Source organism: Pseudorca crassidens, chromosome 5 (genome assembly GCF_039906515.1).
Source record: "Pseudorca crassidens isolate mPseCra1 chromosome 5, mPseCra1.hap1, whole genome shotgun sequence".
In the NCBI taxonomy this organism is placed as follows: domain Eukaryota; kingdom Metazoa; phylum Chordata; class Mammalia; order Artiodactyla; family Delphinidae; genus Pseudorca; species Pseudorca crassidens.
In genome coordinates, this window is record NC_090300.1 from 54,131,134 (window position 1) to 54,144,618 (window position 13,485).

At 36.0% G+C, this 13,485-nt stretch overlaps 1 protein-coding gene across 1 annotated transcript; it reads right to left on the reverse strand.

The window, feature by feature from the left end:
- Positions 1–3,737, reverse strand: RPL22L1 (ribosomal protein L22 like 1). Its single transcript, XM_067738019.1, has 4 exons — positions 3,673–3,737; positions 1,884–1,976; positions 1,604–1,725; positions 1–258 (listed from the first exon to the last, which is right to left on the reverse strand). Exons 1-4 carry the CDS (start codon positions 3,679–3,681, stop codon positions 114–116), a joined length of 369 nt encoding a protein of 122 aa, XP_067594120.1. The 5' UTR covers positions 3,682–3,737; the 3' UTR covers positions 1–113.
- Between the last annotated feature and the right edge of the window lie 9,748 nt (positions 3,738–13,485).

The following is a 13,485-nucleotide window of genomic DNA, read 5'->3' on the forward strand; positions in this document are numbered from 1 at the left end:
TACAGAGTAATGTTTTTTATTCACTGATAAACTGAAGGTCCATTTCCAGATGTTTCTCTTGTATACTTCTTTTGTTTTGTTAGCAAGCAAAGCCCTGAAAGGGATGGCTTCATCTAGTCCTCAGACTCGGATCCATCTTCATCTTGACTAATCTGGAAGTAACGAAGTTCATAAGTCTCCTTGTCGGATGCAACCACACGAAGCCAATCACGAAGATTGTTCTTCTTAAGGTATTTCTTGGTGAGGTATTTCAAATACCTTTAAAATAAAGACATGAATTTCATAAAATACTGTGTAAAGGCTTATTATATAAAATATGCACTGTCATATTCGTCTTCTGTGTTCCCAGTTCCCTCCAAAATCTTTCCTTTCATTTGTATTAAGCATTAGCAAGGTTGCTAGGGATATAAATATGGCAGCATCTCAACCCCAATTAAAATCAGTTTATGCCCTATCAAAACCCTTATTTCTCCCCTCCCCAAATAAACTTCATGCTTAAGAGCGTAATAGTAGTTTCCTCTTCAGTCTTACTGCCACATTAGATTTTTTAAACAATATACGATCTTATTCTTCAAATGTTATGTACTAAAATGTCAACATTCTCTTCCCCACTATCAACCTCCCTAACCTTAATCCCACCTTGGATAAACAAGAGGCAACCCGTCAACAGCGGTGAATCCAATTCACAAGTTTAAGATTATCCAGTCTTGCCACTAGCATATGGCTCAGTCCTTATAAAAAAGCTTACAGCAGGCCTAATTTCACCGTTCCAGCCATTCTCACCATTCACATTTTACAGCAATCCTGAACTCGCAAGCATTCGTCTCAAGCCTCCCTGCCCTTTGTTAATGTTGCTCCCTGTTAGAAATACTTCATTCCACTGGCAAGGCTAAGCTTATTCTCAGGTTCTCTGCAAATTCTTGCTTTACCAATCTCTACCTTCAATGTAACAGTTACAGTACTGCATTTATAACAATTATCTGCATGTCTATAAGATCCTTGAAGACAGATACTTCATCTCCAAATACCTAGTGATTAATTCATGACCACAGCTAACATGCACTGCTACCACCTTAATCCAAGCCACCACTTCCTACCACAAAAGGCTCCTAAGTCTTCAGTTTCCACCATCAATCTTCCTCAGCCACAACAATCAATTCCTTAATTTGCATGGCTCACTACTGCATTTCATTTAGATGAAGCTTCCCCTGACCACTTTATACATCAACATTCTTTATGCACTTACACAGCACTTATCAACTACTTAATATTGCATTTCATTCTCTCTCTTCTCCACTATAATTTAAGTTCCTTGGTAGTGGGTACTTAGTCTGCTTGGTTCACTGCTAGGCTACTCAGTCCTGCAACAGTGCTGCCATGTATTATTTACTATTTGCCAAGTAAGCTGAATAAACGAAAACTGGCTGCAACATCAACGTTAAAGACTTTACCTTTGATTGGCTGCTTCTACTAGACAACCAAAACTAAGAAAGTTGGGACGCTACTCCCAAGTTACACAACAGATATGTTTCTTCAAACGTATTCTAATATTAATGCACCCAACATTGTTAAAAAAAAAATACCATGGAAAACAAATACCAACCTTTTAGAGAACTGTTTCTCAGAAGCAACTGTGATTTTACTCTTGAAGCGTTCAATGTGAACGACATTCCCAAGATTTCCAGTTTTTCCATTCACTTTAACCTTCTCCCGTAGAAACTGTTCCTATTTTAAAATGGAAAGAATGCCACACTAGGGAAGAAAACCCTAGATATTCACTAGGGAAGGTACCCTAGGAACAGAGCTTAGGTTAAAATCAAATATTACATACTCAATTCATTTTTAAGATGATAAAAAAACAAGCTGAGTAGAGTGATACTTACAAAATTTCCAGAATCAAAAATTCCATCTTCTACTGGATGAGTAAGGTCCAAATTAAACTTCCAGGTTGACTTCTTAGGCTTCTTGTCTTTCTTCTACAGAAAGTTAATATAATTATGGCTCTCTACAAGAATTTATTCACTTTATATACAAAATCAAAGATCTGTATCAGTGCAGTATAGTACAATGAGGCTATATACATGAAATGGTGCAAAATTCTAAAAAAGTTGCTTAATACTTATCAGATATACCCTAACTTTTTTTTAACCAGGCTATGTGTAGGGGGAGTACACTCATTAACTTGGTTAAAATCAAGTTTCATGAAATCCGATGGAAATTTCCCGTTCACCACATAAGTGCCTCACAAGTGCAAAGCTCAAGAAAGCGCAAAGTATATGCTGAGCTACTGCTAGTTTCCTTCATCAGAAGATTCCAAAGAATTCTATTTTGCAAATGGAAAAGAATAAGAGAATCAATCTACTTTCTACTACAAGTTAAAACTGAAAAATACAAGTTAAAACTAAAAAATACCCACCTAGCTTGGTTTGAACCGCTAACCAGGCCCATTTTGTTCAAGTTATCAAGACTTAAGTTTTGTGGGCTTCTATTATTGATATTTTCCAGACCACAGATGTTCAATTTTAAATGACTAAAGGCACTACTTTAGTACTGCCATGCCCACTGCAGATGGGGAAACAGGTAGTGTACCACCTAGTCCAAGCTCAGCTGCATGCCAGAATAGGATATTCTGCCCACTAATGTGTAGGGAATTCAATCCTTAATGCTGTTATGGGTGAGGAAAGGAGAAGGGAGAGATACCTTTAATCTGGTAATTTTTTTTAAAACATGTATTACTTAAGTTTTCCATACCCAAAACTTTTAGGCCAATACCGCGGAATAAGGCTACACGTAAAATCCAACCAAATGGATACCAAGCACTAAAGCCAGTTTGTTTTCTTAGGCAGTGGCATACTTTGTGCCAAAAAAATTTATCCCGAACTTAGAACTGGTAAAAGAGAAGACTAGGAACTGGCCTTGCCTGGTTAATTTATACCTTTGTTGGGGCATCAGTTAACTTCAGAAAGGCAAGTAATTTATCTGGGGGGAGAGATAAGCCCAGAGGGCTTTGGACATTATCTACTTTCGTATTTAACCCAGCAATTTTACCCTAACATCAAATGTTCTTTGGACCGGCTTTAACGTATTACTGGTTCCCTTATTAATAAATAAAGTCTCTGAAGCATGTTCCTTTCCTATTTAAGAGTCGTGGCTTTCACCTTTAAAAAAAAAAACTCGTTATGAGATAATGAAGAAACTTCTTCCCCAACTTAGTTTTAAAGTTCTCTGAAACTTCTGCAACCGCGGCTATCCCGGGAGTTGAGTGTCTCGGGTCCCCCTCCGCCCTGGCAAGGCCATTCGACCGGGCCTGCCCAATTACCCACATTTGCTTCCTAGTGCAAATAAACAGGTTATCATCGGCGTTACCAAGCACGAGGGAGAAAAGCAATGGCCCAAATTCTGTCCCACTAGCCTCGTTCACCGTCGTGCCTCCTCCTTCCCTGCGCTCCCACGACCGCCCATCCTAACCCAATTCTGGGCCCAGCTCGAACTCCTCCAGACCACATGGCAGTTGCCAGGAGTCAGAAACTTATAATCTTAACATCCTGGTTGTGTTCCTGACCCAAGTCTCCATTTTTATCCTCGACCTAGAGTTTGACGCTCCCAGCTCGCCAGCTGCAAAAATCATCTACATCGGAGTAATAGTCTCCCAGCGAGACCAACGTCACTCACCACGGCCATCTTGCACGCCGGCAGCGCGATCAGAGAGAAAGCGAGGGCCGGCGGCACATATTTATAGCAAAGCGTGCTGCGTCACGCGCCGAGAACGTAAGATCGCCGCCTCCCGGAAGAGAACTTGGGAGGAGCGCGGAGGCTAGTAACCCAGGAAACCGGGGGCGTAGCCTGGAGGGCAGTAGGCAGTCACTTTTCCTGAGCGCCCACCAGCGGCGGTAGCTGAAACCATTCACGATTTTACGCTGGTGACGACAAACGCTGGTTGACCACAGAGGTCTCTGCGGTTGCTTGCTGGGAGGCCGCTCCAGATGCACACACCCGAGGGATACAGGAAACATTTTTCACTAATCGCCTGGATCTTTTTTCCAATCAGGTCAAGGCAATGTCTCAGGTTCCTTTGGGATCTCCTGTCTTATGTTGCAATTATAATCTTCCAGCCAAAAAAAGTATTTCTGTATATATGTTTTTAAGTCTTGTTTTCTAAATGACTGTTGAGGGAAATCAGTGTTTCAGGGAGCCAAAACAAACTTGGTTCTTGAGGGGAAAAAAACCCCCAAAACCAAAAAACAACCCCAAAAAACCTTTCAGCGAAGAATACATAGTGCTCACTTGTTCACACATTGTGTGTAATTTATTCTATTTTATAGGTTTTAGAGTTAATCCTAGGACTCCTAACTTTCATCCAAAATGCCTCGCAGTTAATATTCAAGGAATATTTGCTGAGACCTAACTACTAAAATGTAAAAGACACACCAGGATGGATGTGCAGTGGTGATAGTCTTGATGACAAAAGGAAAAAAGAAGTAGTTTTTGAATTTTGAAGGATTGTAAGTTGACGTCGTTTCAGAAAAGTGGCCTGCCTCTTAGCGTTTGCAATATTTTTTGGTGAGGTTAAACTGTCATGCGGGGGACCAGGGGTAGCAGATGGGGTGGACTTTTGTTGTTAATTTGGACGGTGACCCTAGAAAGCGACAGCTGTGTATTTCCTTTATGACACTGATTAGTAATAGTGAGAACTATACTTTAATGAAGCATACAACGTGTAGGTTCTAAAAAGAGGTGTTGAATTCCTAGAAGAAATACGTTTCAAGATTTTTTGCTTGTTTGCCTTAAGAACCACCATGACTTCATTTGTTTTCCAAACATTAAGGGGAAAGAAGAGCCATTGGCATTTTCTCCTTGAGGGCTGCCCAGGCTGAAAAGCAGAAATGATCCTTGTACTATTGGATGTTTTGAAAATAAGCCATTAATTGAGGCACTCATTACTTTGTTGCTTGTTTTTGGCAGGCTTCCATGTCATGACAAAAAATCCTTAAGAACTATTAAGCCATTTGTACAAAGTGGGTATTAAAAACAACATGTGTTTCAAAATAACTAGTAATCCCAAAATAACTAAATGGAAGTTATAACTGAAAAAAACCCCTCTTAATTAAGAAAAAAAAAAAACCTAAAAAATATATTAACCGGAAATATGCAGATAAGATAGTAAGGTTAAATATTGTAAATAACCAAATTTTACACAGAGTCTCTCTCCCTGTCTCTCTCTTTTTCTCTCTCTCTCCATGTATATATATGTATGTATATATGTATATACAATGCCTGTCAACACCCCATAGATATTTTTTATTTTGACAATAGATTCTAAAACATATGAAATAATAGTTGTCTAAAAAGAGCCAAGACAATTTAGAACAATGAAGGGAAGTTGTCTTTTCTGCAATTCAAATATAAGATCCTGTAATATATGATAGATACATTTCTGATATATTATAAACTTCAGTCATTGGATCTCTATGATAATGGAGCCTGAATAGAGCAGTAAAATAAAACATAGAAGGATATGGCAGATTAGATTCACAGGGAAACCCTCCCATATGTAGCCACCTTAAAAAACTGGCTAACATATAGTTTTATCAATAATTTCTAATGTATGGTTAAGTTGGTGGAAAAGTAAAAGAATTTTTTTGGAGACAGAAGTGACCAGTCCTCATGCTCATACAAGTTTAGGGCTAGAATTAGGTCTGCTCAACTAGCATGAGAAAGCTCCAGCCTAAAAATGCAGTTTAAAAGTATGCTTGGCTTGGTAGTGCCAGGCAGAAGCAAATGCAAATAAGTATCTTTAATATATTTAAAAGCTAAAACTATTTAAAATACGATAAGGGAACCAGGGACAGTCGAAATTGGCCAGGAATTTTTTTTTAAAAAAAAGAACAAAGTAGAACTTCTAGAAATTAAAAATAGAAGATCTTTAATTAGAAAAGTGGATGAGTTAAACAGGAGAGTAGACAACAACTGCAGAGAAAATTAGTGAATGGGAAATTACTTAGAATAAAACATAGAAAACCAAAGAGATAGAAAATATAACAGGCAGGTTAAGAGACAAGGATGTCAGAGTAAGAATGTTCCAGTTATGTCAAATGGGAGATCTAAAAGGACACAATAGAGAAAATGGGGGAAAGGGAAAATTTAGAGAAGTAACAGCTGAATTCTTAGATTCAGGAAGCGCAATAGACCTCAAGCAGGATGACTGAAAAGAAACGCACACCTAAACACATTGTAGTGAAACTTCAAAACACAAATGCAAAATTATTTTGAAAGCATCCTGAAAGTAAAACCAAAATATTTACTAACAGGGGTTATATAAACAGCTGACTTCACATAAGCAATAATGGAAGCCAGAAGCAGAGGATTATTATCTTCAAAGTGCTAAGAGAAAATAGCTGTCTCCCTAGAACTAAAAAGTATAAAACTATCTTTCAAGAGTAAAGATGCATTTAAGACATTTTTAGATAACACAACGGAAAATCTGCTATCAGCAGACCCCCAGGAAAGGAACTCTGAGAAATATACTTCAGGATAAAGGAAAAGAATCCTAGAAAGAAGGCCTATGGGCCAAAAGAAATAGTGAGCAAAGAAAATGGCTAACTTGTGAGTGAATCTAAACAAACACCTACTGTATAAAAAAATAACATGTTTATTTTGTGGGCTTAGGGTGCTAGTAATGTTCTGTTTCTTGATCTTGGTGGCGGTTATATGAGTGTGTGTAGTTTGTGAAAATTCATCAAGCTGTAAATTTATAATCTGTGTGCTTTTCTATATATGTATATTTTACATTACAATTAAAAATGAGAATAGTTTAAATTACTGTATGCCCAATTAGAAGAAATGAATACTGAAAAATACAACTTAGAATTTACACAAGAAAAAACACACTATCTGATAGTCCTCTATCTTTTAACTAAATTGAATTTGTAATTAAAACCTTCCCACAAGAAAAACACGCATATAGCTTCACCAGTGAGTGCTACCACACATCTGAGGAAAAAATGATGCTAATTTTAATAGACACCTTTTATGCCCAAACTCACATTTGGTCAGCTTCCCTTTTTTTTTTTTTTTTTTAACATCTTTATTGGGGTATAATTGCTTTACAATGGCAGCTTCCCTTTTAATCCAGAAGAGGGGAGCATTTATCCACAGTTTCCTGTCCCCCACTGGTCAATGGTTATACATGGGGTGTTAACTGCCTTGTATTTCCAGGTTGTACATGTGTAAATGAGTGTTAGTAGGGAGATTCCCACGCCTCTCCTCAGAGAAGCCATAGAGATAAAAGGTGGAAAATATATGGGGAGACACTGCCAAGTTACACCTGCCCCAAATTGCCGCTCCCTTCTTCTTTCTCTTGAGTGGACAGTTCAGAAGTACATTCTAGGGCTTCCCTGGTGGTGCAGTGGTTAAGAACCCACCTGCCAATGCAGGGCACACGGGTTCAAGCCCTGGTCCCGGAAGATCCCACATGCCGCGGAGCAACTAAGCCCGTGTGCCACAACTACTGAGTCTGCGCTCTGGAGCCCGTGAGCCACAACTACTGAAGCCCGCACACCCTAGAACCCATGCTCCACAACAGGCGAAGCGAAGCCACCGCGTTGAGAAGCCCACGCACCGCAACGAAGAGTAGGCCCCGCTCGCCGCAACTAGAGAAAGCCTGCGTTCAGAAACGAAGACCCAACGCAGCCAAAAATAAATAAATAAATAAATTAATTAATTAATTAAAAAAAAAAAAAGAAGTACATTCTACATCATTGCATGGAAGATCCCAGCAGGATTAAGCCTCACTTGTCCCCAGCACATTCCTTTTTGCTTTTGCTCTTTCCCACTTCCTGGTTCCTTATTTCTGTTACCTGGGATCATTTCCCCAAATAAACCAAATGTATGAAGGCTAAGACACCAAGTTTACACAAACTCTTTAAGTCATCAACTTGTTTATATTAGTAGAAATATTTATTTTAATATACTATAATCACAGATATATTATTAATAAAACCATATCTAGCAATCTTTTATGCAGCAAGTTGGGCCATTATTTCTAGTGGATATGCAATTGCATATGTACAAAATTTAAAATAATCTGCAGATAAATTATCAGAATTAATATGTGAATTTATCAGGATTGCTGGATACAAAGTTTAGGTATAAAACTCAATTGCATATCTATAAACCAGCAATACATTAGAAGATGAAAAGTAAAGAAGATATTTTCAATAACATAAATATATCAAATACCTATGAAAAAATAAAAAATGTACAAGACCTCTACACAGAACTATAAAATATAATTGAGAAAAATTAAAGAAGACTAAATAAGTAGACATTCATTGTGCCTTGACTGGAAGAACCAATATAATAAAGATGTCAATTCTCTCCAAACTGAATTATAGGTTCAATGTGATCACAAACAGTAGCTTAACAGATGTTTCTTTCCTTCCTTCCTTCCTTCCTTCCTTCCTTCCTTCCTTCCTTCCTCCCTCCCTCCCTCCTCTTTCTCTCTCCTTTTTCCCCTTCTTTCCGTCCATCCATCTATCCATCCTTCCTTCCCTCTATCTTGAAACCAATTTGAAAATTTGTATGGAAACACAGATACCAGAATAGCCAGAATATACTTGAAGAAGGAAAAATAAAGTGGGAGGACTTGCTCTATAGATTAAGATTATTTTAAGGATACTATAATTAAAACAATTGGATATTGTTTCATGGTTAGACTTACAGACCAATAGAATAGAGAGCCCAGAAATAAGCACACACAAATGTGTGTTTTTGCCATTTATGACAAAATGGCACTTAAGAACAGTGGGGAAAAAGTTCTCACAACCATCATTTTTTTTCTAATTATTTTTCTAATATGCAAATCCATGTACACCTGCAAAAACATAAACCTTGCAGTCAACGTAGAACTTTAAAATCCACCCTAATATTTTGTACTGGAAAGATTTTAGATATTTTAATGAATGTTTGTAATAGTCTAGTAAACATTTATCCATGTAAGTACCAATATGTATTTTGAACCACACACACACACACACACACACACACACACACACAATGTTATGACATTTAGGCAAACAGGCTCTGAACAGAGTTTTCTGTCATGGTGCATTAGTATTTCATCCATCTGCTTTTCCTGCAGCTCTGTGTCTGTACTGGGTTTGGGCATCACACAAAATATCTTACAGGATCAGATGGTGTACCTCAGTCTTACAGCGTTCTCTTTTGGAAGACCTCAGGACTGTTAACATCACAAAGGATCACACTGTAACATAGAAAGTAGACAGTATTCTGCATATCTGAAATTTACTTATTATTAAAACTCACTTTATTTGCTAGAAGCTTATTTATGAAACTGGAATCTGTAAATTTCCCTTTATCCAAACCTACCAGTATTCAATGTTACCACCATTCAAGCATTGTATTAAAAAAAAAAAAGATTTTGTATATGTAGGAAAAATACCATTTCATCGTTTTTTTTATGGAGTTTTTTCTTTCTGCACCATGTGCTACAAAATGGAGCATGTTGAGTGTCATGAGGCATTGCACTACCCATCTCCAAAAAAAATCCTCAAATGACATTGCAGACAAACAGTCCTATGGAAGTAAACTGCACAGCTTTGACAAAGGATGTGCTATAGCCCTTCTGTGCAAACAACAGTCAAGTGCTGAGGAGAAACTTATTACTACTGAAGAATATTGCTTCTAACTCCTCCAACTTAAGAATGTTCTTCGTTAGATACTCATAAATGAAAGTTAAGGGTATCAGGCAGGGGAAATAGGAACTGAAGTCGCTGCTTGCCCTTTACTAATTTGATAGGAAAGCATTAAAACCTATGATTAAAAAAATGTATACTTGCTTCAATTCATCTCTTCTCTCAGTATGTATTTAGAAAAACCTAAGTAATTTTTAAATTATTTTTAACAATTGCAGTTTCAGAAGTAAGATTTTCTCGTTACACAGTGCCACAGGAATTCTGAATAGTTGATCAGCCTTTAAAATGAGAGCAAGTATCTTTTTTCATTGCTTAATTTTATTACTTGTCATTTTTAGCTTAGTCATTCACCTGTTTGTGTCCATTTGGAGTATTTCCACTTTTCACTACTATAGACAATGCTTGAGGAACTTGTAAATAACAAAATTATTATCCTCTTATGCCGAAAGAAATGCTCATGAAAGGAAATATAGAGAAGCAAAAAAGATAATGCATAAAAATATCTAAAATCCCACCTGCTTAGAAATAGCTATTTAATGCTTTGGGGCTTGAATGTTTATGAATGTGTATTTGTATATCTATATCATTTGGATTACACAAGTAATTACATACATTTGTAAATATTGGTTGGTACTATACACAGTTTTTTGAAATTTAAAAAACTTTTTATTTATAAATTATTTCAAACTTACTGAAAACTGTAAAAATAGTTCAAAACGCACACACATACATTATAAACATATAAATATAAATGCATAAAAATCTGGATAAAAAATATATAAATATATATGTGTGTGTCTATATATCCTTTAGATTTTTACCTATTGTTAGCATTTTGCTCCATTTATTATTTTTTCTTTACAGTATATCTATATATCTATAAATCTTTTTAGTATATCTGCAATTTCAGTCATAGTTGAAAAGAAGTCAAGTTATAGAGAAATTCACCCATACTGCCTTCTAGGACTTAGTTTATTGTTTCCATTTGGACCACTGCTTCATTTGGAGTTTATTCTTGTGTATGTTGTATGGAATTCATTTTATTTTTTCCAAATTTATTTTTTCCCAATTGTCCCAGCACAATTTAGCTAAATCAACATTTGTCCAGTGGTTTGCAATACCACTTTTATCAAATACTAAATTTCTGTATGTATTTGGGTCTATTTCTAGACTTTATATTCCACTCTATTGGTTTGCCTGTTCATTTGCCAGTACCTCACTCTTTGCATTATAGAGACTTTGTAGTAGTTTTAATTTCTGGTAATGCTAGTCCCCACTCATAGCTCTTTCTTTTCAGTATTTTCTTAGCTATTTCTTGCATGTTTATATTTCCATAAGAACTTTTTAGCAACTTGCTTAACTCCATAAAAAAGCTTGTATTTTTGAGGGGGCTGCATTAAATTTATAAATCAAAAGAGGTAGAACTACCATCTCAATAACGTTGAAATATCAGCCAAGAATAAGGAATGTCTTTCCATTTGTTTAAGTCAACTTTGTGTCTTTCAGGAGTGTTTTATAGTTTTCCTCATATACGTTTTGAACATTTCTTTGCATGTTTCTTCATTATATTTCATCTTTTTCTTGCTACTGTAAATGAGGTTTTCCTTCCATTTTATCTTCTAATTGGTTATTTTTGTTTATAAAAACTATTGATTTTTGCATGTTAATCTTATATCCTGCTACTTTAATGAATAATTTTATTTTTTGAGTTTATCATTGATTACCTGGGATTTTCCAGGTATACTATCAGATCATCTGAAAATAGAAGTTTTTTCTCTTACTTTTACAAGTCTAATGTGTCTTAACTGTTTTCTATTAGTTTTCTATTACTGTTTTCTTAACTGTCCGATAGTATTGGCTAATACTTTCAGAACAATATAATAGTGGTCAAGATAGTGGGCATTCTTGCCTAGCTAGTTCTTGACCTTACTGAGAATGCCTTTAGTGTTTTTCCATTAGGTAAAAGGCTAGCTTTTACAATTTTACAAACACACACACACGTGGGCATGCACACACATACACACATAAAATGTTATATATACCATATTATCATGTATAAACGTAGATATATTTATGTTATTCATCCACCTGCTTTTTTTTTTTTGTTTTTGCGGTACGCGGGCCTCTCACTGTTGTGGCCTCTCCCATTGCGGAGCACAGGCTCCGGACGTGCAGGCTCAGCGGCCATGGCTCACGGGCCTAGCCGCTCCGCGGCATGTGGGATCTTCCCGGACCGGGGCACGAACCCGTGTCCCCTGCATCGGCAGGCGGACTCTCAACCACTGCGCCACCAGGGAAGCCCCACCTGTTGTTTTTTGTTCCTTGTTTTCCGAGAGATGTTTTAAGGATGGGTATTGTTTTGTCCAGTTTTTTTCAGTATCTATGGAGAAAATAATATGACCTATCTCTGTAGACTCATAATATAGTGAATACTATTAAGAGAGATTTCCTAGATATTAACCTGTTTCTACGGGAGTGAATTAATAGATTTCATAATATTGAGTTATTCTTGCATCTCTGATATAAACTCCATGTGGGCATGGGTATCATTTTCTTCATGTGGGGTTCGAGTCTATCACTACTAGTATAGTATATTAGGATATTTGCATAAGCATTCGTATTTATTTTGGTTAACTTTATCAAGTTTAGGTATCAATGTTATATTTGTTTTGTAAAAATAATTTAGAAGTTCTGATTTTCTATGCTCTAAAACAATCTATGTAACTTTGAAACCATCTGGTCTCCAAAAGTTTGGTAAAATTCTCCAGTGAAACAATTTGCCTGGTTTTGGTTTTTGGCTGTTGGTTTGTTTTTTGTGAACAGTTTCTCTATTTCTTTTATTAAAATTGTTCTGTTTAAACTTTGTTTCTACTGAGGTTGATTCTAATAACCATATTTTCCTTAAAAATTATATCATTTAGGTTTTCAAATTTATCTGCATAGAATTTTTTATTTTCTCTGCATTAGTCACTCCTTGTCATTTCTCATTTTTTACATTTGTGTTTTCTTCCTTTATTTACCTTAAATTAGCCAGTGGTTTGTTAATTTTTCAAGAAACCAGAATTTTATTTTTTTAATTTGCTATTTTTCTATTCACCTAATTCTGTTTTTATCATTTCTTCCCTTGTGCTCCCTTTTGGTTTATTTTGCTGTTTTTTTCCCTAGTTATTTGATTTAGGAATTTAATTCATTTATGTTCATTCTTTCATTTTTATTGATATAGGTGTTAAGGCTACAAATTTTCATCTATACTGCTTTACATGGATTCTGATATATAGTGTTTTCATTATCTTTCAGGAATTCTTTGTTTGTAGTACCCCTTTAATCATAGAATTACATAATAGGTTTTAAAATTTCCAGGTAGAAGAGTCTTTTTATTTTCTAGTTTTTTTTTACTTTAAAATATTTTGAAATAAATTTAACAAGGTACAAAACCTACATCTAGTTTTGTTTTTAATTTCACTTAGGACTGGTATCAGGGTGTTATTTTTAATATTTCCACTTTATAGAAACTGTTTTGTGTCCTAAATGTCCTTTTTTTTCTGAAGGTTCCATGTATATATTTTTTTCTCCAAGATTTACCTCACTGAATGTATAGGAATTACAACAAACTAGAGTGACAATAATTTAAGTGAAACACACACATAAACTGTGAACCAAAAAAGGCAGACACACTATCATTATTAGGTAGATAAACCTCCATTCTCCCAGTTAGGATCTTTGTTGCGAATCTGATAGCAAATGTGGTTGCCGAGCCTTTGGGGCCCTCCTA

Coding starts and splice junctions, on each gene's coding strand:
- RPL22L1 (XM_067738019.1), bottom strand. Junction 1,726..1,883: donor TTTTTGATTCTGGAAATTTT/GTAAGTATCACT, acceptor ATTTTAAAATAG/GAACAGTTTCTACGGGAGAA. Junction 259..1,603: donor GAGAAACAGTTCTCTAAAAG/GTTGGTATTTGT, acceptor TTTATTTTAAAG/GTATTTGAAATACCTCACCA.